The 24,322-nt window shown below is 49.7% G+C and overlaps 1 protein-coding gene across 3 annotated transcripts; it reads right to left on the reverse strand.

Moving 5' to 3' along the window:
* Positions 1 to 736: 736 nt before the first annotated feature.
* Positions 737 to 24,251, reverse strand: TMED8 (transmembrane p24 trafficking protein family member 8). 3 transcript variants are annotated; one of them, XM_060181338.1, is made up of 8 exons: positions 23,693 to 24,251; positions 11,432 to 11,513; positions 6,924 to 7,053; positions 5,950 to 6,076; positions 5,459 to 5,764; positions 3,190 to 4,053; positions 2,231 to 3,155; positions 737 to 2,069 (listed from the first exon to the last, which is right to left on the reverse strand). In XM_060181338.1, the coding sequence occupies exons 1-6, from the start codon at positions 24,231 to 24,233 to the stop codon at positions 3,836 to 3,838; spliced, it is 1,404 nt and encodes a 467-aa protein (XP_060037321.1). In that variant the 5' UTR covers positions 24,234 to 24,251; the 3' UTR covers positions 737 to 2,069; positions 2,231 to 3,155; positions 3,190 to 3,835. The 3 variants fall into 3 exon arrangements, with proteins under 3 accessions (XP_060037321.1, XP_060037320.1, XP_007531250.2); XM_060181337.1 differs by having other exon boundaries at positions 2,177 to 3,155; XM_007531188.3 differs by having other exon boundaries at positions 737 to 3,155.
* Positions 24,252 to 24,322: the final 71 nt, after the last annotated feature.

The raw sequence follows: 24,322 nt of genomic DNA on the forward strand, positions 1-24,322 counted from the left end.
CCAATCAGTTAGGGAGAAAAACAGCTAAAGGTGGTCTAATTTCAGTTTGCTACGTACCTGCTTCCACTCTAAAGTGACATATTACCTGAGGACTGAGTTCTCATCTGAGAATGTGTCATCAAGCAGCAGGGGTTAGAGCAGCTGACTCCAACACGCCAGCTAGAGAAGAGAATGGCAGAAACCAAGGCCTGCGGGAGGGAAACATAGCGGGAGCACACGGGGAGAGATGGGTTTCTTTGCGGACCACTGCCAGAGAACCCTGTGGAATGAGACAAGTCTCCTGGGAAAAAAAAAAAAACCCGGACTGTCTGACCTCAGAGGGCTGATGTCTGTGCAGGCAACACATTCTAACTGGACACCTGTCAAATAGCAGAGTGGGGGAAGCATCTTTGTTTAAAAATTAGCAGTTTGTAAATATTTTAATCCATGTGGTACATACATGGATGTTTGCTATTTACTTCTTTTAAGTTTTCACTTGGCTGAATTTAAAAAAAAAAACAACTATCTATTTATTGGATAGAAACAACCAGAAATTGAGAGGGAGGGGGTGATAGAGAGGGAGAGCGACAGAGAGACACCCGCATCCCTGCTTCACCACTCGTAAAGCTCTCCCCCTGCAGGTGGGGACTGGGGACTCAAACCCGGGTCCTTGTGCACTGTAACATGTGCGCTCAACCAGGTGCGCCACCAACTGGCCCCGAAATTACTTTCTTTTTTTTTTTATTTTTAAGAAATGTTTATTTTCTTGTCCAACTCAGTCCCTAACAGCTTCCTGAATGTATTATTTTGATTAGTGATTTAATATTGATTTAAAAGATTATAACAGACTGAAATCTTTTTGTAATAAAATGTTGAGGAAATTTTATTTTCAATATTTCTCCTTTTCTTAAAAGTACCCTCTCTGTGCCAACCAAGTTGCAAAGCTAAGCAAACAAATGGCATTTTAGAACTCAGCCACCAGGCAAAGGGGGTTCCAGCCCCCCTCCTATTACGGTCTCCCTCCCGCTATGAAGTATTATCTTGGGAGTGAATTTTTATTTCTGTTCCCCAGAACAGGTGAGGGTGAAGGCAAGTGGCTTCATTTGGTTGTTTGGCTCCATAAGCCCAGACGGAGAGACAGACTGAGGAAATGACAGTGTCTTGGGGTTTGCAGGAAGATGAACTTCTCAGAACTGACTGATGCCTCAGGAAATACTATTCTGTCCCTAGAGCTCAACTGTTTAAGAAATTTAATTCAAGACTAATGAATGGATGAGACATGAAAACATCTCTGGGGGATTCTGCACTCATGGAACGAAGACATCCCGACTGCCAGGGGACAGCAGCACAGAAAAAGCCATCGCCATGTCCAGGACTCAAGTGACCGCCAGTCAGAGGCACAAGGAGGCAATGGAGGCAAGTCCCTCGGGCTTTCCTGAGGCACCAGAAAGAGGAGTCCGGAGACAGAGACAACAAGGACAGAAGCTCACCGCAAAAAGAAACGTCGCCCCGGGCAGCAGTTGCTAGGGCCCACCTTCTTCCCCACGAGGAAGTCAGACAGTAATAATCAGGGGCATAAGCAAGGCCCAGATAATCCCTTCATAAAGACTCGACACAGCCAGAGGACACACAGTCCAATACCAGTGGCGGAAGGCCGGTCGTCCGGCTGCCTGATGGGCGAGACAGTTGTCATTATCTCAAGTTGTCACTAGGATAATTTCTAATGTCTTACAAGGTATGTACGTTTTGGCCAGTGTCATCCTCTACAAAACTTACTCAAATATAAAGTAATGGAGGCCTGATTCCCCAAGAGAATGGGGGGGGGGGGGTGCTGTGTCAGCCAGGACCCTGCTCCCAGGCTGTGTCTCCCTTTCTCTTCACAAGCTACTCCCACAGATCTGCTGTGAGGTCCTGTCCTTTGGGTTCCTCCTCCATGTGAGGTCCCCATACTAAGAAGGGATAAGCCCAAGGCCTTTCCACTCCAGAGCCCCGGGGCACCTGGGTTGGCTAGTCTGTTTCTCTGCTCTTAATCCCAGACACACGAGCGTCAATCCTGACAAACAGGCAGGTCCCCTCACCTCCCAGACACCCTCACGGAGTGTCAATCCTGACAAACAGGCAGGTCCCCTCACCTCCCAGACACCCTCATGGAGTGTCAATCCTGGCAAACAGGCAGGTCCCCTCACCCCCCAGACACCCTCACGGAGTGTCAATCCTGGCAAACAGGCAGGTCCCCTCACCCCCCAGACACCCTCACGGAGTGTCAATCCTGGCAAACAGGCAGGTACCCTCACCCCCCAGACACCCTCACGGAGTGTCAATCCTGGCAAACAGGCAGGTCCCCTCACCCCCCAGACGCCCTCACGGAGTGTCAATCCTGGCAAACAGGCAGGTCCCCTCACCTCCCAGACGCCCTCACGGAGTGTCAATCCTGGCAAACAGGCAGGTCCCCTCACCCCCCAGATACCCTCACAAGTGTCATCCAGCTGAGAAGGGGCAGCCTCTTCTCCCAGAACGCCACAGGATGACCAGCAGGAAAGGAACCATATCACTTCCCAAGTCCTCCTCAAATGATCACCTCTCACTCTCACTCTTAGATGAGGTGGCCGCAGTGGCTCAGAGCCTTCTGAGAAACAGAGGGAGACTGTTTTGAAGGCAAAATGAAATGCGCTTCAAAAATAAATAAGGTAATAAATAAATCTAATTACTTTTTCAAAATTCTAAGGCAGTAACAGACTGAGAAGACAAGACAAGAGGAGAGCATATAACCCCAACGGCCTGGAGCACCTCAGGGCTGAAAGGAGGGCAAAGGCCCTTGCCAGGGAAACATGGCTGTGAAAGAGCACATCTGACCAGCGGCAACAGTGAGGCCTCTTCCCGCCTTTCCCAAGAGCCTTTGCACACCGGAAGCTTAACACCCTCGATGTGAGAAAACTAAGTCAAGGAACTCTGGAAACCAGAGTGGCTCCAAAGAAAAGCTTCTAAGGAATGCTACTACTCTTAGGGAAGATGTGACAGGGAATCCGGGTTGGGATTTGTTTTTGTTGGATTTGTTTTGTTGTTGTTGTTTCTTTGTTTGTTTTGCTCTCTTTTAACTTTCTTTCAGATTACACCCCTTCTCCTCTGATCATGAATGAAGAAATAACTCAGCAACACTCGACTTTCAAAGATGTGGCCTCGGAGCTCGACCCCATGCCTGACAGCCCCCACCTCAGTGCCCTGGGCCAAGAGCTCCCTCCAGACCCCAGGAGAGACAGAGGCTCCGGGACACTAACCAGCACTTTGGACGGCGTGGGGCTCTGGCTCCACGGCACACACAGCTTTTGGAAGAAGGGAAGAGAGGAGGAGCAGCGGCGAAGTCAAATGGGCAGAGCCAACCACACCTTCTGAAGGCAGTGAGGGCTCTCAGCCTTGGCCAGAGACCAGGGGGACCCCACAGGCGGAAAGACGGCAGTGGTGACAGGCTGGCCAGAGCTTTCTCCACCCGAGGGGCGGGGACCCCCCCGGACAGCATGCTTTCCCTCTTCTGGCACCTCCAGAACGTGGAGTGAGTTGGCTGTCACTGGCCACGTCTGCAGTGAAGGCTCTGGGAGGAGGAGAAGAGAGAGCAGCAAAGGGAAGAATACTCCTGGTCCCAAAAGTAAGCGACACCCGGTTCCCTCTCGGCTTCTGCCTGACGGTTCCTTCAAAGAGAGATCCACCGAGTCTGAAGCAAGAGGAGCGCTGAGCCGGGGACCACCCGCAGAAGCCAAGGAGGGGGCAAAGCTACGGGGCGGCAGCAGGCACGCCAGGCGGGAGCCCACGCTCAGCCGTCGGGTGACTGAGACAGCGCTGGAGGCCGCCACCGGCCAGGGCCTCAGCCCGTGTAGTAGACGTGGAAGTACAGCGTCTTGTTCCGTAGCAGGGAGTACGAGTTGTCGAACTTGAGCAGGTAGATGCCCTCGCCGGGGTAGTCGTGGCAGCCGGCCTGCACGTCGCGGTGGCTGTCCCGCCGGTACACGGGCATGACCTCCCCATAGCGGCCCCGCAGCGAGCTCCGCGAGCCCCGCTCCACGTCGCCGACCGGGACGATGTCTGCGGGCAGAGTGACAGAGTGTGCAGGTGAGCCTGGGCAGGGCGGGACAGGCCAGGTCTGCCCCGAGGTGAGGGGGTGGGCCAGGCGAGCCAGCAGCTTCCCAGGGGTGGGGGCAGCTGTGGTCCCGACCCCTACCCCGACCCCCGAACCCCGACCCCCAGGGTTGGCCTCCAGACCCTCAGAGACAAGAGGGTGGTGCTGGCACTTAGTGCCAAGGGACAGGCGTGCCCCACATCAGGACAACACCAAGTGCCCACACAGGGATGCTGAGCACACTGAGCTGGCCTTGCGGGGGCCTCACTCCCAGGGGGGAGAAAGACATTCCGAAGGGAAGCTGCCTTCGGAATCTTCCCACCACTGAGGTGGCTCAGTGGTGAGTGCATGACTCCAAACGCCAGGCCCTCAGTCCAATCTCTGACCCCACATTAAAAAAGAAAAAGGTGGTGGTATGTGGCTGGGGAAGTAACACTGTGGATAAAGCGTCGGGCTCTCCAGCCTGAGGTCCTGAGTTTAATCCTCAGCAGCACATGTGCCAGAGTGAGGCTCTGGCTCGCTCTCCCTCTCTTCATCATAAATAAATCTTGAAAACAAACAAACAAGCAAACAAAAAGCTGTTGGGCGTGGGGAACGCAGACACACACACTGCACGGACTGACCTAGCACTCTGAGTTGGCCTCTGGAAGAACAACAAACAAGACATGGGGCCCTCCTCCCTCGGCTCCTAAAGATTTCCCTGCAGGCTTACTTCTCCACAAGGCAGCAAACTAAGGGACTGGCTCAGGATCCTGTGGGCAAACCAGGGAAGACAGGCTAGTGCTGACTTAATTCCCACCCCCAAACGTCAGGGCCTCTCCGGGTAAGTCTGTAGTAACAACTAGGACAGAGCAAACTGCTCTGGGAATGAGGCAGAAAAGACGGCAGCAGCCGTCAGTGCGTCCGATTAGGGAAGGAGAGAAGGGTACAGTTAGTCAACTGAAAATACTTGGCTTGGCTCCAGGTCAAGAATAAACATGCAACTCCCCAAACTTGGCCAGAGACGTGAAAAACAATTTCCGATTGATTTGTGAGCTGAAAAATACTTCTCTGCAGGGCAGCACGGACCCTCCTGTCCCTCCTGTCCCTCCCCCAGCACCCACCCCGGCCACCCGTCTCCAAGGAGACACTGAGGAAACTGCTAGGTGCGGATGGATGAAAAGGACCCACTGGGGAACAGATACTAAGTCCACCAGAGCGTTCTCTGAGGGCTGCTCTGGCCTCTTCACTCAGATCAGCTCACGAACGACACAGAAAGGGCCTCTCTGGCCGAGCTTGGAGGCAGAGGAGCTGGTGCAGCCCAGCAAGTGGCCGCGGGCAGCAGGCCGAGTCAGAAAGGGAAACCACGATTTACCTCAGCACGACACATACCTTCAATCTCTTCATCCTCGTCCTCATCTTCGTCTTCATCCTCGCTGGAGTCACTGACCTGCACGGTGATGTCCGTGCTGGTCACGGGTGTCCAGTCAAAGTAAACGCCGAAGCCGATGTCATAGTCGTCGGTGGCAAACTCCCAGCAGACACGCTTCCCCTCCGGGTGGGTGGGCACGCGGATGGTCACCACCTCACCCCTCTTCACCACCAAGCGGCCGTTCTTCTCTTTGCCCAGCTTGCTTTTGAACTCCTTCAGCTTGGCAAAGGTCCAGACGCAGGGAGGCGCCATCAGAGGTGGGGAGACTGCAAGGACAGGCAGCTGAGGGCCGAGAACCCAGAGGGGAGGCCGCCACGGCTGGCAGGCTCACTCGGAGCTGCCGGCTCTTTCTACTGGCTCCTCCGCCTCCCCATCCGGCCCCGTCTCTCCTGCCTCCCCGCTTGCCTTTCAAAGACACGCTGGGGGCCTTCCACACCCCCAAAGGCCTCACCTTTCCTGTGGTCCCCCAGGAGGTCTGCAGACTCCAGATCAGCCGAAAGAATGTCTACGGTTCCGGTGTGCTCGGACTGGATCACCACCATGTCCCCCGATCTCTGCGGAACTTGGTACTTGGCCATCTATACAAGAGCACCCCAGTTAAGGGGAGCTCAGGCAGCAGTGTGCAGCCACCACCCCCACGGGAAAGCACATCAGTGACACGACAGTCGGTTCAGAAACAAGAACTAGGGGCTGGGAGATAGTGTGCCAGGTAGAGCACACGCCTTCCAGGGTCTGAGACTCCACATGGGAGCTCCACAGCAGTGAGGCAGTGCTGTCTATGCATCCCTCCCTCCCTGTCTCCCGCAAAAAATAAAGAAAAGGTCCCCGTGGTGGTGCACCCAGTAGAGCGCACGTCGGTGTACAAGTGCCAGGGTTCAAGCCCCCAATCTCCACGTGCAGGGCGGAAGCTTCATGAGCCCCGTGGGGTCGTTCCCACTGGCCCCCAGTGAGAGCTAACACAGAAGTAGGGGGAGGCTGAAGCACAGGCTGGTGCCCATAGGAGGGAGCGTCTAGGAAGTAGTGACCCAGCGTGTCCTGAACAGGCGCTCATTGGGTGCTGGGACAGGACGGGCCCTGTGGGCAACACAAATGGCCGTTTTCCAAAGAAGGAAAACTCAGCTGCCAGGGAAATAGCTCAGCTGGTAGAGTAGGCTTTCTGGTTTGATTCCCAGTGCCACCTGTGCCAAAGTGGTGTTCTGGCATATGTGTGTGTGTGTGTGTGTGTGTGTGTGTGTGTCCCACCATCTCTGTCTCATGTCAGTCCCTCTCTGTTCTAAGTCCTAAATAATTGAATTTTTAAATATGAGACATCCTAAAGAGTCAAGAGAATTCTGGGAGCCCCCATGGTGCTTTGCAACTTCTAGCCCTCTACAGCGGGCACACGGACACCTCCTTTCCCAAGGACAGGGGATGTGGGTACCCCACCTTGTTGAGGACCCGGGCTCGGTCTGCAGGCAGTGAGTCCTCTTCCTCCAGGGCCTGGGCCTCCTGGGCACCGGCTGCTCTCTGCGGGCCTTCTGTGGCATCCTCACTCACCGGGCACACCATCTGTGGCCTCTCAGGGGAAGAAAGAGTGTCAGTCCCAGGACTCTGCAAAGGCAGGCCAGTCCTAGTCTCACACACCCCTCCTCGGCACCCAGGCCTACTGTCCCTTCAACCAAACTGACCCACGGTCTCCCTGGAGTCAGTGACCAATACCCAGCTCCGTCATCTGAGACGGACTGCAGGCCTGGCATCATTCCCAATTCTGGAGGGCTGGGGAGAGAGCACAGTGGTTCTGAAAAAAGATTTTCATGCCTGAAGCACCAAAGGTCACAGGTGTACTTCCCAGCACCACCATCAGCCAGGGCTGAGCAGGACTATGGAAAAAATTACAAGAAAATAAAAATTGACTCCGAATTCTGGGATGTACTCTACTTGATCCATATAGACCTCTCTTTTCTTTTTGTTAAACCAAATAACCCACTGTTTCTTTTTTATTATTATTATTTTATCTTTATTTACTTATTAGAAAGAGACAGCCAGAAGTCTAGAGGGAAGGGGTGATACATACACAGAGAGAGAGAGAGAGACCTGCAGCCCTGTTTCACCACTCGCAAAGCTTTCCCCCTGCAGGTGGAGACCAGGGGGTCGAACCTGGATCCTTGTGCTCTACAATGTGTGCTCAATCAGGTGCGCCACTACAAGGCCCCCCACCTAGATTTTTCAACAAGAGATGTGTTCAAATCCCTGTTGGGTTCTACACAGAGAGAGTGACAGGTTAGAGGCCAAGGGAGGATAAATACAGTTGCTTTTCTCCTTTCCTTTCTTTTTATTTTATTTTTGCCACAAGGGTTATTTTTGGGGCTGCCCAGCCCCCTAGAGTTATTCCTAATGTACGAAATGTTACATTAGAAAATTAACATGCAGTGAGTCTGTTATTGTCATTTTTAAAATCAGTAACTAATTTTTAATTCTTCAGTTATATTTTCTAATGGTAAACACTGATAAGTAGAATCTACATAAACACAACTTCTTTGAGGTTCTCTTTCTCTTTCTTTTTTTTTTGCCTACAGTCACTAGGGCTCAGTGCTGGCACTTCGAATCCACTGCTCCTGGTAGCCTTTATTTTTCTTTGACAGGACACAGAAATTGAGAAGAGAGGGAAAGAGAGAAAGACACCTGCAGCCCTGCTCCACCACTTGTGAAGTGTTTCCCCCTGCAGGTGGGGGCTGGGGGCTTGAACCCAGGTAACATGTTTGCTCAACCAGGAGTACCACCGCCTGGTCTTGAACTTCTGCTTTTGGACGACGTGGACTTACAAAGCTGGTAGTGCTATGAGCACATGAGGAAGTAGAGGGATTGTTCTGGAGCCCCTTCTGGTCTTCCTCCTTCTCTGTCTTGCGGGGTCCCCAGAGGACTCCAGCACCCTTTTCAGAGCACCATGTTAAGTCAAACATTTTCCCTAATGACTCTTAACTACTGTGGTTTCTTTTCATTTTCACTTTCCTTTCTTTTAACATAAACAAGAAGGGAAAAAAAAAAAACACGTCTTGTTTTATAAATGATCTCTTCTTCAAATAAAACAGAGGCATCTTTTAGAATATTCAAGTGACTCCAATCTACCTCAGAATACACAAGAGCTGGTTCAGTATAAAAGTTAAAGGTGTTGCAGAGGGCCGAGCAGTGGGCCGAGCAGTGGGCTCGTGTGTAGGAAGCCCGAGCTGGGCCCGCAGCACTGCAGGTGCCCGAGTGATGTTCTGGCTCTTTCTCTCTCTCATGCTAATAAATAATCTTTTTAAAAAATGTTATATATATTTTTTTAAAAAAATGGAAGCTGCTGATTTTTGTAGCTATTTGGGTAGCATGAGTAAATTGCAAACAGGCCCAGGCAATAAGCCTACTTCATCCTCTTAAGCATAGTGATCACAGTCTGTTTTTGCCTCCGTCATCTCTATCAAGAGCGGTGCTGGGTGGCGGGGCCCAGTGGGAGCCTCTGCCAGCAGGCACCCACACACACCCCCTGCACTTTCTCCCGCCTGACGGACCACGCCTACAACTTGTTGACTGCAAGATACAGATTTGTTTTCAGTTCTTAACACAGCTAGAATATGGGATGTCCCAAAATTGCTGGGGCCTTGAGACCGCCAGGGGCCTTGCTGGAGTCCTTCTCAGAAGGTCTGCCTCTGCCGCTGCCAGCGCCCCAGTGGGCAGGCTACCAACTGTGACAGCGTGAGCTGCAGTCCCCCCCGCTGGGTGTTGTTTTGACCACGTTGGCAGAGAAGACAGCAAACTGGCAGCTGCAGACTTGTGAGTCATGCCCTGGGGAAGACACCATCCAGGCTGAGACAGTCAAGTCTCCTCGCTGTCTTATTATTATTTGGGGGGGGGGGTATCACTTGGTTATCACTCCTTGAAGTGCAGGCTCTTGGGGTACCAGCTCTACAGGGAGGGTCTTTCACTAAAGTCTCTTCCTTGCTTGATCTGGGAGAGGATATCAGAGGATATCAGTATACCCTCTAATTAATGGCACCTTATACATAACTGTTTTCTTTCTTTCTTTTTTAATATTTTACTTATTTTATTTTATTTCAAATTTATTCTTTTTTGTTGCCCTTTTTGTTTTATTGTTGTAGTTATTGTTGTTGTTATTGATGCTGTTGTTGTTGGATAGGACAGAGAGAAATGGAGAGAGGAGGGGAAGACAGAGGGGGAGAGAAAGACAGACACCTGCAGACCTGCTTCACCACCTGTAAAGCGATTCCCCTGCAGGTGGGGAGCCAGGGGCTCAAACCGGGATCCATATGCCATACTTATTTTATTTTATTATTTTTTTATTTTATTTATTTATTTATTTATTTTCCTCCTCCAGGGTTATTGCTGGGCTCAGTGCCTGCACCATGAATCCACCGCTCCTGGAGGCCATCTTTTTTCCCCCTTTTGTTGCCCTTGTTGTAGCTTCGTTGTGGCTATTATTATTGCCCTTGTTGACGCAATTCGTTGTTGGATAGGACAGAGAGAAATGGAGAGAGGAGGGGAAGACAGAGAAGGGGAGAGAAAGATAAGACACCTGCAGACCTGCTTCACCGCCTGTGAAGCGACTCCCCTGCAGGTGGGGAGCCGGGGGCTCGAACCAGGATCCTCACACCGGTCCCTGCGCTTTGCGCCACATGCACTTAACCCACTGCGCCACCGCCCGACCCCCTACTTATTTTATTTTAATGAGAAAGAGCAGAGCCCTGCTCAGCTCTGGCTGATGGTGGTGCTGGGGATTAAACCTGGGATCTCAGAGTCTCAGGCATGAAAGTCTTTTGCAGAACCACTGTGCTGTCTCCCCCGCCAATGTCTCTCCCTCTAGAATGTTAGTTCCATGAAACAGGGGACATGGAAAGTTGCTTCTTTTGGCTATCTCTAGCAGGCTGTAGACAAGTATCTGCTGAATGGATGAATAGTAGACACCCAGTAAATATGTACTGAATAAATAAATTGGGTTTGTTGTTGTTGTTTTGGCTCAGACTAGCAGTGACAGTTGGGAGGGAGGACACAGCAGCTCGCCTCCTCACTGGCTGGCCTGAGAAAGGCATCTCGGCTCAGCCCCTTCTCTGTCCTAGTGCCACTGTGCACAAGTTTGATTCTGCTAATACAAATTCTTTTCAAACAGGACCTACAAGAGCCCCTACAGTGAATTTTCTCATTAGGGTTTTATGCTCTGAGGAATCAGAGTCACTTGATGCTGATGATAAACCGCGTGGAGGAAACTCCCACTGAGAGCTGTTGGGTTTGACTCCATGCAGACCGCAAACAGGAAGATCACCATAGAGCAAGGCAGGCCTGGCAGTCCAGGAGGTGGCACAGTGGATCAAGAGTTGGACCCTCAAGCGCAAGGTCCTGAGTTTGACCCTGGGCATCACATGTGTAAGAGAGACAACCTGGTTCTTTCTCATTAATACAGAAAGAAGGTGGGGGAGGGGGGAGAAAAGGAAAGGAAAGGAAAAGGAATGACGGCCTAGGGATCAAAACAGTAGCTCAATCTAAAATGTATGCATAATAAAACTGCTTCCAGTATTGTGTTCGTGTGTGTGTGTGTGTGTGTGTGTGTGTGTGTGTGTGTGCGCGCGCGCGCGAGTGTATGTCTATCTGTGTATCTGTGCGTGCTCAAGATTTCATGGGTAGAGACCAAACACACATTATTTTGAAAGTCTACGTGGGATCCACCGTAGCTGTTCTCACACTTGAACTTAGTCCTTCAGGAGAAGAGAAATGAAGACACTACACTGCTTCTTACTTCTGTGCTCTCAGGCTTTAAAAGCTGTGGAAGCCTGACATACATCTGACACTGTCTCCCAGCCACAACTGAAGGGCTGTCACACCATCTTCAAGATGCACCTTCAAAGCCATCCACTTCCCTGACACCTTAGACAGGGCATTTTGTCCCAAACTGTTGCCATCCCTACCTGAAGGGTGAGGACTGGGGTTCTGGATCTGAGGCAGAAGCCACTGGAGGGGAAACCTTGGTGTTTTCCAGATCTTCATTCTCTAGAAAATCATGGAGAGAAAAATTCAGTGTCTGAGAGGAAACACAAGCAGAATGGCCTCATATAGATTTGTTTAAATCTGGCACTTGACCAACTTCTTACTCGCAAAAATACTCCCAGCATTAACGTATGCTCTGGGAGCCAGTTAGAGAGTATTTGTCATTGGATTCAAGGATTCTCATAGTCATAACCTGCTGGTTTTTTTTTTTTTTTAAAAAAAGTCATTTTTCTAAAATAAGTTCCCACAGAACTCATCAGAATCTTAATTCAAGAGTCACACTTCCCAGAAAGCAAGAGGCTAAGTCACGCAGGGCCGACAGAATGAAATGAACTGAAGCCCAGCACCAAAACGTAATTCCAGTCTACCCTCAGACAGCTCACGGAGCCGGTGAGAAAGCCAGGTGAAGTAGTTTTCAAATCCCTTCCACTCACTCATTCATGCTCCAGTGACTTATTTATTAACTGTGAAAGAGGTGCCTCAAGTAAATGTCCAGGTGAAATTAACACAAGTTCAAGTTCCCAAGCCCACAGCTAGCTGGTATTATCACCGCAAGTCTATAATTATTCATTGTTTTTATTGAGGGAATGATTTACAAGACCGTTTTCCCAGGACCAGGTGGTGACACACCTGGTTATGGGCATATATTACCAAGGGCAAGGACCGGAGTTCGAGCCCCCACTACCCTCCACCTGCAGGGGGGACTCTTCATGAGCAGGGAAGTAGGTCTGCAGGTGTCTGTCTTTCCCTGAATCTCTCCATCCTCTCTCAATTTCTCTCAGTCCTATATAATAAAAGTGGGGGGGGGGGATTCCAGGAGTGGAGGGCTCGTAGTGCTGGCACTGAGCCCCAGCAATTTAAAAAATAAATAAAGAAAGAAATAAAGACTGTTTTCTCCCAGGGTGTAATTTCACACCTCATAAAGTCAGTCACCTCCCTCCAACAGAGTTACCCCCAGACCCCATCAGCCCTCTCCTGTCTCCGCTTCGGCATCCTGAAATAGATGACAGGTTCCTTTTGTATTGTCCTCTGTATTTGTAATTTGTATTTTTTCTTTTTTTTTTTTTATCAGAGCACTGCTCAGCTCTGGTTTATGGTGGTGCAGGGGATTGAACCTGGGACTTTAGAGCCTCAGGCATGAGGGTCTCTTTGCAGAACCGTTACGCTGTCTCCCCTGCCCTGTATTTTCATGTTGTATTGTTCCTCTGTATGGTGCCTCGCTATGTTTCTTTCTCTTTTTTTCTCTCTCTCTTTTTTAAAATTAATTTAATAAGGATAGGCAAGACTGTAGAATAATAGGGGGACAATTCCACACAGTTCCCACCCAGAGTTCCGTATCCCATCTCCTCCACTGGAAGCTTTCCTGTTCTTTAACCTTCTGGGAGCCTGGACCCAGGATCATTATGGGGAGCAGAAGGTGGGAGTTCTGGCCACCAGGGCTATTGCAGGGGCTCAGTGCCTGCATGACAAACCCACCATTCCTGGAGGCATTTTTCCTTATTTGATAGGGACATTAAGACATTAAGAGGAGAGGGGTGGTAGAGGGGAAGAAAGACAGAGAGACACCTGCAACTCTGCTTCACAGCATGAAGCGTCCCCCCTTGCAGGTGGGGACCAGGGGCTTGAACCTGGGTCCTTCGCCTGGTAGCGTGTGTGCTTAACCAGGTGTGTCACAGCCAATCCTCCCACTTCCGTCAACTTGTTCATATGGGTGGGCAGAAAGACCTCAGAGCATATGCCACCTACTTGTCCTCTTGTGATATAACAGGAAGCACAGACATATTGGTCTCAGGGGCCAGGCGGTAGCGCAGTGGGTTAAGGGCACATAGTGCAAAGTGCAAGGATCCTGGTCCAAGCCCCCGGCTCCCCACCTGCAGGGGGGTTGCTTCACAAGCAGTGAAACAGGTCTGCAGGTGTCTGTCTCCTTCTGTATCTCCCCTGCCCTCTCAATTTCTCTGTCCTATGCAATAAAATTATATTAAATTAAAATATGGCCACCAGGAGCAGTGGATCTGTAGTGCAGGCACCCAACCCCAGCAATAACCCTGGAGGCAAAACAACACCTGCTTCTTAATCCCCCTTCTGTTCTGTGATCACCCCTCCCTCCATCTGCTGACAGAGACTTGCGACCTGCACTTCCCGCATCTCTGGCAAGTCTCTGGCCAGCTGACCGTCGCAGGCTCTCCGTCATCCGTTAGGTAACGTGTGGCCACACTGGCCTTGTTCTTGTCACACGCTCAACAGCCTTTCAGGTGTGTCCTAGGCCCCGCGGCACACACTAGGACTTCTCTCTCACTAAGGACACAGTGCCTCCCCTAACCAAGCACTACAGGCTTTTTTATTTTTTTTAACTTAACCTGTTGGCCTAAATAAGTCAGTCAGGAGCTCTCAAGGCTTTTACAAAAATAACTTTTTTCCAAGCCTAGGCTCTCTATGCTCTATTTTTAAAACAAGATTTTGGGGAAGTTTTTGACCTTTTAACTTAAATGCTGGACTTTACAAGTCCGCTGGGGTTATTTCCAATGAACTTTGTGAAATTACACTAACATCTGCTTTCATTTGTGGTAGGGCAAAGTAAATACAGGGAAGGAAACACTTCGCTTTTGCATTTCTGGACTTTGATATACAAATGATACTTAAACTGGCATAAAGTCCAGAGTGGCTAGGGAGGTGGCATGCTTTGTAGACCTGGGGCCCTGGGTTTGGATCCTAGCACCACATACAGCTATCGTGATATTCTCTCTCCCTCTCTCTAATTAAATAATCTCAAGAAAAAAAAAACACTCCTATTGGCTTGGTGCACACCCTTCAGAAATATATTTGTGCGTACACACAATTACAGAGGTGTGTGTGTGTACATACAGGCATCTACCTCCTCCCCCAGACCCAGCCAACAACTTCGTGGGGAGCCTACACTCTGCTGGGTGGTGCTTCACTGTGAGCTGATCGATCCAACTAGAATACCCACAGACAGCTTTTCATCAATTACCGAACTTGAATTATTTATGGTACATAATATCCTAAGCTACTTTAAAAAAAAAAAAAAATATATATATATATATATATATATATATGTATTTTCCCTTTTGTTGCCCTGGTTTTTTCATTGTTATTGTAGTTATTGTTGTTGATGATGATGTTGTTGGATAGGACAGAGAGAAATAGAGAGAGGAGGGGAAGACAGAGAGACAGAAAGACAGACGCCTGCAGACCTGCTTCACTGCTTGTGAAGAGACTCCGCTGCAGGTGGGGAGCCGGGGACTCGAACCAGGATCCTTACGCCGGTCCTTGTGCTTTGTGCCACGTGCACTTAACCCGCTGCGCTACCGCCCGACCCCCCCTCCTTTTTTTAAAAGACCATATTTATTTGTTAACACAGGATGGCTGAGGGCAGTAATGAGAGCCTTGCTCTGGAGCATGGACGCAGGGGATCAAGGTCAAGGCCTCACTGCCAAGCGGAGCAGCCTCGCGACAGTGCAGACCCCCCGGCCGTGCTGCTTCTTTCGCTTCACAGCCGCTCAGATGCAGATGCACGGGAATTAGGCACAGTGACTCGGTAGCCAGCAGTCTGGCCAAACTATTTACTATTCGAGAAGTTTATTAGTTTGAGATTGGCCACATACATAGTCACCATCTACAAACAACACGTTTCAAGAATTCTTTCTTTAACTCGTCTTTTATTGTTCTTCCCTAAATGTGCAAGCTAGAATATTCAGTAAGATGATGAACAGAAGTGGTGTACTTTGTCTTATTTCCAGTCTTAAGAGGAAGACTCAATTTCACTGGAAGACAGACAGCACTCAGAAAGAGAAAGAGGGCAGTGAGACAGCTCCCCTGCCACATGCACAACCTGGGTGCAAACCCGACCCTACCACACGGAAGGAAACGTTTGGTGCTGTGATCTCTTACACTCTCTCCCTGCCTCACCACCTGTTTGTTTGTTTGTTTGTTTGTTTGTTTGTTTGTTTGATAGGTCAGAGAATGGTCTTGAAGAGGGAGAAACAGAGACACCTGTAGCACTGCTTCCTCACCTACAGATGGAGACCAGGGGCTCGAACCTGGGTCCATAATCACCATAGCTCAAACAGGTGCACCACCACCTGGCCCCTCACTGTCTCTAGCTAAGAAAAGAAAAAGTAAACAAATAATGAGCATGCGATACCTGCTACAATACTTTGTTTTCATTCCCCCTCTAATTATAGCTCGGAGATATTTGTGTAAGCATATATGAAAAGCTTCTTCATTCTTTCCTACAGCTGGTTAATATGTCATTGGATAGATATTCCACGATTTATTAACTATTCCCCTACCAGTGGATATTTATGTTCTTTCTAAAAAAAAAAAAAATTCTGCCAGGGTTATTACCGAGACTTGGTGCCTGCAATATAACTCCACCACTCCTGGGGGCTACCTTTCCTTTGTCGCTTTTGCTTTTGCTTTCTTTTTTCCCAATAGTGTAGCAGAGAGGGAATCAGGTAGTAGCACGTGGTGCAAAGTGCAGGGACAGGTGTAAGGACCCAGGTTCGAGCCCCCAGCTCCCCACCTGCGGGGGGAGGGACACTTCACAGGCAGTGAAGCAGGTCTGCAGGTGTCTGTCTTTCTCTCCCCCTCTGTCTTCCCCTCCTCTCTCCATTTCTCTCTGTCCTATACGACAATGACATCAATAACAACATCAAGGATAAACAACAAGGGTAACAAAAGAAAAAAAATGGCTTCCCGCAGCAGTGGATTCCTAGTGCAGACAAGGAGCCCCAGTGATAACCCTGGAGGCAAAGGGGGAGGAGAGGAAGAGAGAAGGGGGGGCACCTGCAGCCCTGCTCCACCGTTCATGAAGCTGCCTCCCTGCACATGGGGTCCAGGGGACTTGAACCCCTGTGTCCTTTTGAGAGGGGATGTGTGTGCTCTACCTGGTGTCACTGCAGGCCCCTCCTTTGTAATCTTCACCATCACCCTCAGTGCTCTAATAACCTCATATTGACGTAAATGAATGAATCTACAGGGGAAGATCCTGGGAGCAACGGGGGCCAGTAGGGCACACACTTGGCATTGTGACGGTCTGACGGCAACCCACAAGTTACTCTGCACAGGTCTTCGTACCAATTCACGGTCCGCTCCTACCAGCAGCGCACAAATGTGTTGGTTCCTATCTGTCTTTGACAGGCAGTGAGCTACTGTACCACCCAGAGAAGACTTTCTATTCCTATTCCCCTCACTGTGAGCCAGGTGGAGTGTCTTCCTTTGTCAAGGACCATTTCCTGATGTGTGCAGGGAAAAAAGGAAAGAGAGATCTGGCATTTGATTTTTTATTATCTCCATTTTTATTGGGTAAAGACAGCCAGAAATTGAAAGGAATGGGGAGATAGAGAGGCAAAGAGACAGAGAGACGCCCTCAACCCTGCTTCACCACTCACAAAGCTCTCCTCCTGCAGATGGGGACTGGGGGCTCGAACCCAGGTCCTTACGCACTGTAACATATGCGCTCAACTAGGTGCACCACCATCTGGCTCCTGGCATTTGATTTTTAAGGTAAAAGGTATACACTTAATGATGCCAAGACTATTAGGAAGACAATCTGGAAACAGATTTAGAGGCAGGAAGAAAAGAAGTAGTGGGGAGTCGGGCGGTGGCGCAGCAGGTTAAGCGCACGTGGCATGAAGCGCACAGATGGGCATAAGGATCCCCGTTCGAGCCCCAGGCTCCCCACCTGCAGGGGTGTCGCTTCACAAGCGGTGAAGTAGGTCCACAGGTGTCTTTCTCTCCCCCTGTGTCTTCCCCTCCTCTCTCCATTTCTCCTGTCCTATCCAAAAATGATGAAATCAATAACAACAACAAGGGCAACAAAAGGGAAAATAAATAATAAAAAAAAAAGAAAAGAAATAGTAGGAACTGGGTGGTGATGAACCTAGTTAAGTGCACATATTACCAAGTGCAAGGACCAGGGTTCAAGACCCCGGTCCCCATCTGAAGGCGGGATATTTCACAATCAGTGAAACAGGTATGCAGGTATCTCTCTTTTTTATTAGTGATTTAATATTGATTTACAAAATTACTGCAGGTGTCTCTCCCCCTTTCCCTATCTCCCCTCCCAATTTCTCTGTCCTAACATAAATTAGAAGGAAAAAAAAAAAAAAAAAAGGAGAAGATGGTTGCCAAGAGCGGTGGATTCGAAGTGTTGGCACTGAGCCCCAATCAACAACAACAAGAAAAACCACCCTGGGGGTAGAAAGAAAGAAAAAAGGAAGTAGTAAATATCTAAATTTATTTACAGAAGCATGAAGTGTGGAGGGCACATTTCTATTTTAGAGAGTGAAAAGACAATCATGAGCATAGCTTTTTAGATCTCCTACATATATTTAGTGGAAATTAGGCTAAAAAGACTAGAGTCTAAATTTAGACTAGAACCAGCCTATTTCTCCACAGCAGAGCTTTTAATATGTCAGCCAAGCATAGACTATCTCCACAGTATTCCTAGAAGAGACCAGAAACCAGGACAAACTCTGCAGATGTAGACAGGAGACAGGAAATGCTCCGTTTTATTTTATTGCCTGCCGGGGCTTTATGCCAACATAGTCTCACCACTCCTTTTAACGGCATAGACAGGGTGGGGGAGGAGAGACACCACAGCACTGCTCTGCCCTCATGAAGCTTCCTTTGGTACTGTGCATGGTGCACCCATGTAATGTTGGGGGTTCCAGGCTGGGTCCTGAGAGGTTTTTAGGTTTTTGGGTTTTTTTTTTTTAAGTATTTTATTTATTTTATTTTCGAGAGAGATGCAGAGAGAGTAAGACACAGAGAGAAATACCAGAGCACCGCACAGCTCTGGCTTATGGTGGTGCGGGGGACTGAACCTGGGACTTCAGAACCTCAGGCATGAGAGTGTCTTTGCATAACCATTATGCTATCTACCCCCACCCTGGAGTTTTTTTAATATTTATTTATTTATCCCCTTTTGTTGCCCTTGTTATTTTTTTTATTGTTGTACTTATTATTGTTGATGATGATGTTGTCGTTGTTGGATAGGACAGAGAGAAATGGAGAGAGGAAGGGAAGACAGAGAGGGGGAGAGAAAGAGAGACACCTGCAGACCTGCTTCACCAGCCTGTGAAGCGATTCCCCTGCAGGTGGGGAGCCGGGGGCTCAAACCGGGATCCTTATGCCGGTCCTTGAGCTTTGTGCCACGTGCGCTTAACCCGCTGCGCTACCGCCCGATTCCCTAGGTTTTTAGTTTTAATGGATAGGTAGCTTTTTTAATGTGTATGCTAATATATGAAACTAGCAACATAGTTGATAAGTATTTAGAGTGAAACAAAAATTTAAATGCTGGGTAAAACAATAACATGAGCGGGGGAGACAGCATAGTGGTTCTGCAAAGAGACTCTGCCTGAGGCTCTAAGGTCCTGGGTTCAGTCCCCAGCACCACCATCAGCCAGAGCTAAGTAGTGCTCTGGTTTAAAAAAAAAAAAAAAAAATTAACATGAGAAATGGATCTTGAATGTGGTAGAAATCATTATTGTGGGTTGGGAGAGAGCATCTCCAGCAGGGCACACACTCTGTCAGGGACGAGGACCCAGGTTTGAACCACCAAGGAGTTCCAAGCATGGCACCGAAAGGAAGCTCTGTGGACAGAGGAGAGGTACTATGCTATCTCTCCTTCTCTGTCTCTGCTTCTCTCTCTTTTTTACCTGGAGTTTAAAAGGGGGAAATGTCAGCCAGCAGCAGTGGAATCATGCAGGTATGTGGTGAAGTCATGAAAAAAAAGTCACTGGGACACCTGAGGGAAGGAGGCTTGAAAACAAGGAGCAGAGCAGGTGCATGGACATTCTAGAGGAACAAAGGCAAAGAGAGGAGGAAAGAAGCCCTTTCAAAATAAAGGGAAACCATTAATCTCCCAACAAAAAAATAAAATAAAATTCAAAAGGCTCAGAAAGTATCTGACAGACTTGTCTGTAATAATTTTGTCATAATATTTCTTCCTGACAGTAAGAAAAATTAATATTCAGTAGGTAAAAATTAATAACACTGTTAGATGTATTGTAATCATGATAAATTCCAATTTTCAGAATAAGATTTAGTTGTGTTTTTCTTCTACCAGATATATATATATATATATATATATATTTCTATAGGTAAAATTCTCTAGGTAAAATAAAAATAAAGGTATTTTAATATGTTTTCTTTCTGTAATACTAAAATGCCTATTCAAGATATTCCACTCACGCAAGAGGTTTAAGTTGACCATCTACTTCCTCTGCAAAGAGAATAAAGAAGCAAGTTGTTTTCAGAGGCATTTGAATATCAGAGCAGAGCTCTTTATAATGGGTGTCATGGGATGTTCCTTCTACTACGCTTCTTGTAATTTCAACCACGTAGCTTGGCCTTTCAGATTCAAGGGCCGATAAGCCTAAAGCAAGCCCCGAGGTTCAAACGGAAAAAACGTAATGCTGAGTATATAGTCCACCCAATACAGAGCCCACCCCATCTAACTTCCCCTCAGCCCTCCCTTCTGCGTGGGTCATACTCAATCGTCACTCAGATTACAGACCTTGGGCTGCACTGTCACAGCCTGAATTATTGATATAACAAGACTAAGTAGCCCCGAGAAGACAGAACCAACTGCAAGGGGGAAAAAAAAAAAAAAAGAATCACCACAGGCAAGCAAATTATTCCATTTTCACAGAAAAACCAAACAACACATTCTGTCAAAGTCGCTTCCATTTTTTTGTTCCATCCAATCTAGTATCCGACAATTCTTTCATTTTAGCTGGCAGAGCCACAGGTATGTAACATTACCAGCCCTACAGAAAGACAGACTGGGGGTCGGGTGGCGGCACCTGGTTGAGCACACATGTTACAATGCACAAGGGCTCAGGTTTGAGCCCCTGGTCCCAAGCTGCAGGGGAAAGCTTTGCAGGTGGTGAAACAGTGCGTTGTAGGAGTCTCTCTGTCTCTGTATCACCCACTTCCTTCTCCATTTCTGACAGGCTGCACTACTGCGAGGTCCATGTAAAAATCACCGACAAGGTCACACCAGACCCGTCTGCTTGCTAACATGTAAATGCACTGATAGCTCTCACGGTCAAATGCCTCCGAGTGCTGGCATCAGGGTCAGAACAGAACTTGTCCTTGATTTTCTAGAGGCCTACTTTTAGATGATGCAACACGTATGCCCTAGAGGGCTGAACTCTGGAAAGAGCAATGTTTTCCTCCTCTTGGGAACTGAAGAACCCAGGTGCCCTAAATAAATAAGGAATCCTAAAAAAACAATTTACAGGGCCAGCAGAACAGCTCCTCTTAGTGTGCTTACTCTGTCATGCGTGCCGCCCAGGATCAAGCTCCACATCTGCTACAATCAAAGAAAGAGTTGGTCCTGGGGTTTCCCATTTCTGTCTGTCTTTCTGGGGGAAAACAAAAACAAAAACATCCTGGGGCAGTGAAGCCCCAGGGGAGAAGCAAAGGGAAACCATTCCAGTTCATAACACAGAAGACTCACTGCTCAAGAATCTAGTTCAGTGGGGCTGGGTAGTGATGCACCTGGTTACAAGCACATAGCACAAAGTACAAGGACCTGCTCAAGGATCCGGGTTCGAGGCCCTGGTCCCCACCAGCAGGGGGAGAGGGTGCTTCATAAGCAGAGAAGCAGGTCTGCAGGTGTCTTTCTCTCTCCCTCCCCCTCCTCTCTCAATTTCTCTCTGTCCTGTCCAATAAAGTGGGGGGGTGGGGAATGGCCCAGGAGCAGTGGATTCATAGTGCAGGCACCAAGCCCCAGCAATAACCCTGGAGGCAAAAAGATAAAAAAAAAAAGTCTAGTTTCGAAGGACATGAGTACTTTTCACCAAAACCTTAGTGGACAAACATGAAGGCTCTCAAAAAATACTCTCTGTAGAGCAGACTTTTTAAATGACAGTTATTCTGAACTACTACAAACCCCTGCTCTGAAGGGCCAGGGCCTGGAAGATCAAAAGCCTTGACTCAGCCACATCTCACCCTCCACCTCATTTCTGACAGCAATTTCCCTCTCAAATAAGGGGACCAGAAGCCTTTCAATCTCACTCTTTCTTTGGTCTCTAGTTCTTACTCACTGGATCATTTTCTAGAAAGTAGAAGAGTCAATTCGTTAAGAAGGAAAGAAAAAAAAAAACTTGGTGGTGGAAAAATCCAGTTTTTCTTTTTTTGGTTTGTTTTTAAATCCTTATTTGAAGCAATTTTTTGGTCAACTCCAAATTATACAACTGAGCCAAACCAAGTGAAGGCTTCTCAGCAACAGAGCTGCTGGTGCTGGGGGGTCAGGTAAGGCACTGATGGGGGTGGGGGTAACTGTCCAGCAGCACCCTGGACCCACTTGGTGGCACTTTCTTCTTACCAAATAAAAACACCTTCAAGGCAAAGCCCACAGTCTGCCCTGGGGCACCAATAAAAAGAACCTCTTGCCAGCTTTACCATAACAAGGCAGTGGGGTAAATACACTGACCTCTCTGAGCTCTAGTTTGTCCCTGTGACAAATGGGGAGAGAAACTGGTTGTTGATAAGACTAGTTAGGTAATTCAAGTCCATCTTCTTCCACATGCTAGCACAGAGTAAACACTGGTGTCCCATGCTCAAAAACGGGGTTCAATCCCCGGGTCCCCACCCGCAGGGGGGAAGCTCCACAAGTGGTGAGGCAGGGCTGCAGGTGCCTCTCTCCCTATCTTCCCCTACCCTCTCAACTTCTCTGTCTCTATCCTGTTAAAAAGATTAAAGAGGGAGTCGGGCTGTAGCGCAGCGGGTTAAGCGCAGGTGGCGCAAAGCACAAGGACCGGACCGGCATAAGGATCCCGGTTCGAACCCCGGCTCCCCACCTGCAGGGGAGTCGCTTCACAGGCGGTGAAGCAGGTCTGCAGGTGTCTATCTTTCTCTCCCCCTCTCTGTCTTCCCCTCCTCTCTCCTTTTCTCTCTGTCCTATCCAACAATGACAACAACAATAATAACTACAACAATAAAACAAGGGCAACAAAAGGGAATAAATAAATAAAAATAAAAAATAAAAAAAAAAAAAAAAAATATTTAAAAAAAAAGATTAAAGAAAACATTCTATGTAAATTAGTAGTAGTAATATTGTTACTATTATTGCTATTTTGGTCAACTCCGAGGCTTCAGTACTCCCGGTTGATTCCTTGAGACAGAGGAAGAGACAGAAGGCACAGAACCAGAGGGAGAGAGAGAGAGAGAGAAATGAGGGAGGGGAGTGGACCAGGTTGAGCACACCTGGCAAAGTATAAGGACCCGCGCAAGGACCCTGGTTCGAGCCACCAGCTCCCCATCTGCAGGGGGGGTCACTTCGCAAGCGGTGAAGCAGGTCTGCAGGTGTCTGTCTTTCTCTCCCCCTCCTCTCTCAATTTCTGTCCTATCCATTTAAAAAATTGGAAACAATATAGAATCAGCCTCCAGGAACAGTGGATTTGTAGTGCAGGCACCAAGCCCCAGCGATAACCCTGGAGGCAAAAAAAAAAAAAAAACCCTCTCAACTTTACAAATAGAGATAAGCGCAGGGGGCAAGTGAAACTTCCTGAATGTCAGTTAGCAAACTGGGCTTGGAGTTTCCACTGTCAAAACTGTCAAGATCGAGTGTAATGCGAAGCGTGAACCGACGTGCACAGGGAGGCGATGGGTGGCACAGAAGTGTCAGATGCTTTCAAGTCAGAGACATAAAGTCACAAAAGGGGGAAACCTGCATGATCCAAGGTGTGTGCGGAGACCGGAGCAGCGCCGGGTGGAGGAGCGAGGTCCAGGGGCCTCGGAGTAAGAGTAACGGGGTGACACCTGCACAGGGGCCCAGGCCCCCAGCCCCCCCGGCCCCCAGGAGGCAGCCACACGGGTCCCCGTGTCACCTGGACGGTCCGCGCCCACCTGCGGCAGAGGGGAGCTGCCCCCCATTTGCAGAGCGCGGGGGGCCTCCCGCCAGACAGGGGCCACGTGGAGGGCCCCCGACTGCAGGTCACTCGCACCCGCGGTGACAGCGGCGCTGGTCAGCACTCAGGCCGGCCCCCGGCCCCCACACGAAGGGGGTGACCCCCACCCATGCGGGCAGGTGCGGGCGGGGCTCGGAGTCCAGGCCCCGAGGCCGCGGAGGCTCAGCGAGAGGCGCGGGGCAGCCGCGGGGCCCAGACAGGGGCGCCCCCCAAACCCGGCGCCCGGGCCCTGCATACCTGAGCCGGCCACCTGGCTCCCCTCCACTTCCGGGCCTTCCGGGCCGTCCCCGCCGCCGCCCGCCGGCCCTCCGCCGGCTGCGGGGCTCCAGAAGCCCGGCCCCTCCGCCGCCCGCAGGTCCGACATCTGCAGCCCGCGCGGGCAGCGCTCCGCTGCCAGCCGAGGGCGTCTCCGGAAACTGCCGAAGGTGGCGAGAGCGCGGTGGGGCCCGCAGCGGGCGGCTCCGGAAACTGCCGAAGGTGGAGCGAGAGAGGCGGGGCCAGCCGAGGATGGCTCCGGAAATAGCCGAAGGTCGCTAGAGAGCGGCGGGGCCAGCCACAGACGGCTCCGGAAATAGCCGAAGGTTGCCGCCCGAGGAGGGCAGCTCCGAAAACAGCCGAAGGTCGCTCGAGCGTGCGGAGACTGCCGAGGGCAGCTCCGGAAACAGCCGAGCGCTGCGGCCGGGCGCGGGGACCAGCAGAGCGGAGCCCGGGGGCCGGAAGTGGCCGCTCTTGGCCCGCCGAGAGCTGGCCAGAGTTCTGGCGGGCCCAGGTTGGCCATGCGGCCGCGGGGAGGCTTGCTGCCTCTGTGCTTGGCAGGCTCTTCGACTCGTAGCGTGGACTATGCCAACAGAACACCGGAAGCCGCGG

Source organism: Erinaceus europaeus, chromosome 22 (assembly GCF_950295315.1).
Source record: "Erinaceus europaeus chromosome 22, mEriEur2.1, whole genome shotgun sequence".
In the NCBI taxonomy this organism is placed as follows: domain Eukaryota; kingdom Metazoa; phylum Chordata; class Mammalia; order Eulipotyphla; family Erinaceidae; genus Erinaceus; species Erinaceus europaeus.

Bases quoted from the DNA above. Each gene is read 5' to 3' on its own strand.
- TMED8 (XM_060181338.1), bottom strand. From the start codon at position 24,233: ATGGCCAACCTGGGCCCGCCAGAACTCTGGCCAGCTCTCGGCGGGCCA. The intron at 11,514-23,692 runs GTATGCAGGGCC...ATGATTTTCTAG, and splicing joins GAGCCAGGTGGCCGGCTCAG to AGAATGAAGATCTGGAAAAC. The intron at 7,054-11,431 runs GTAGGGATGGCA...TTCCCCTGAGAG, and splicing joins CCCCAGTCCTCACCCTTCAG to GCCACAGATGGTGTGCCCGG.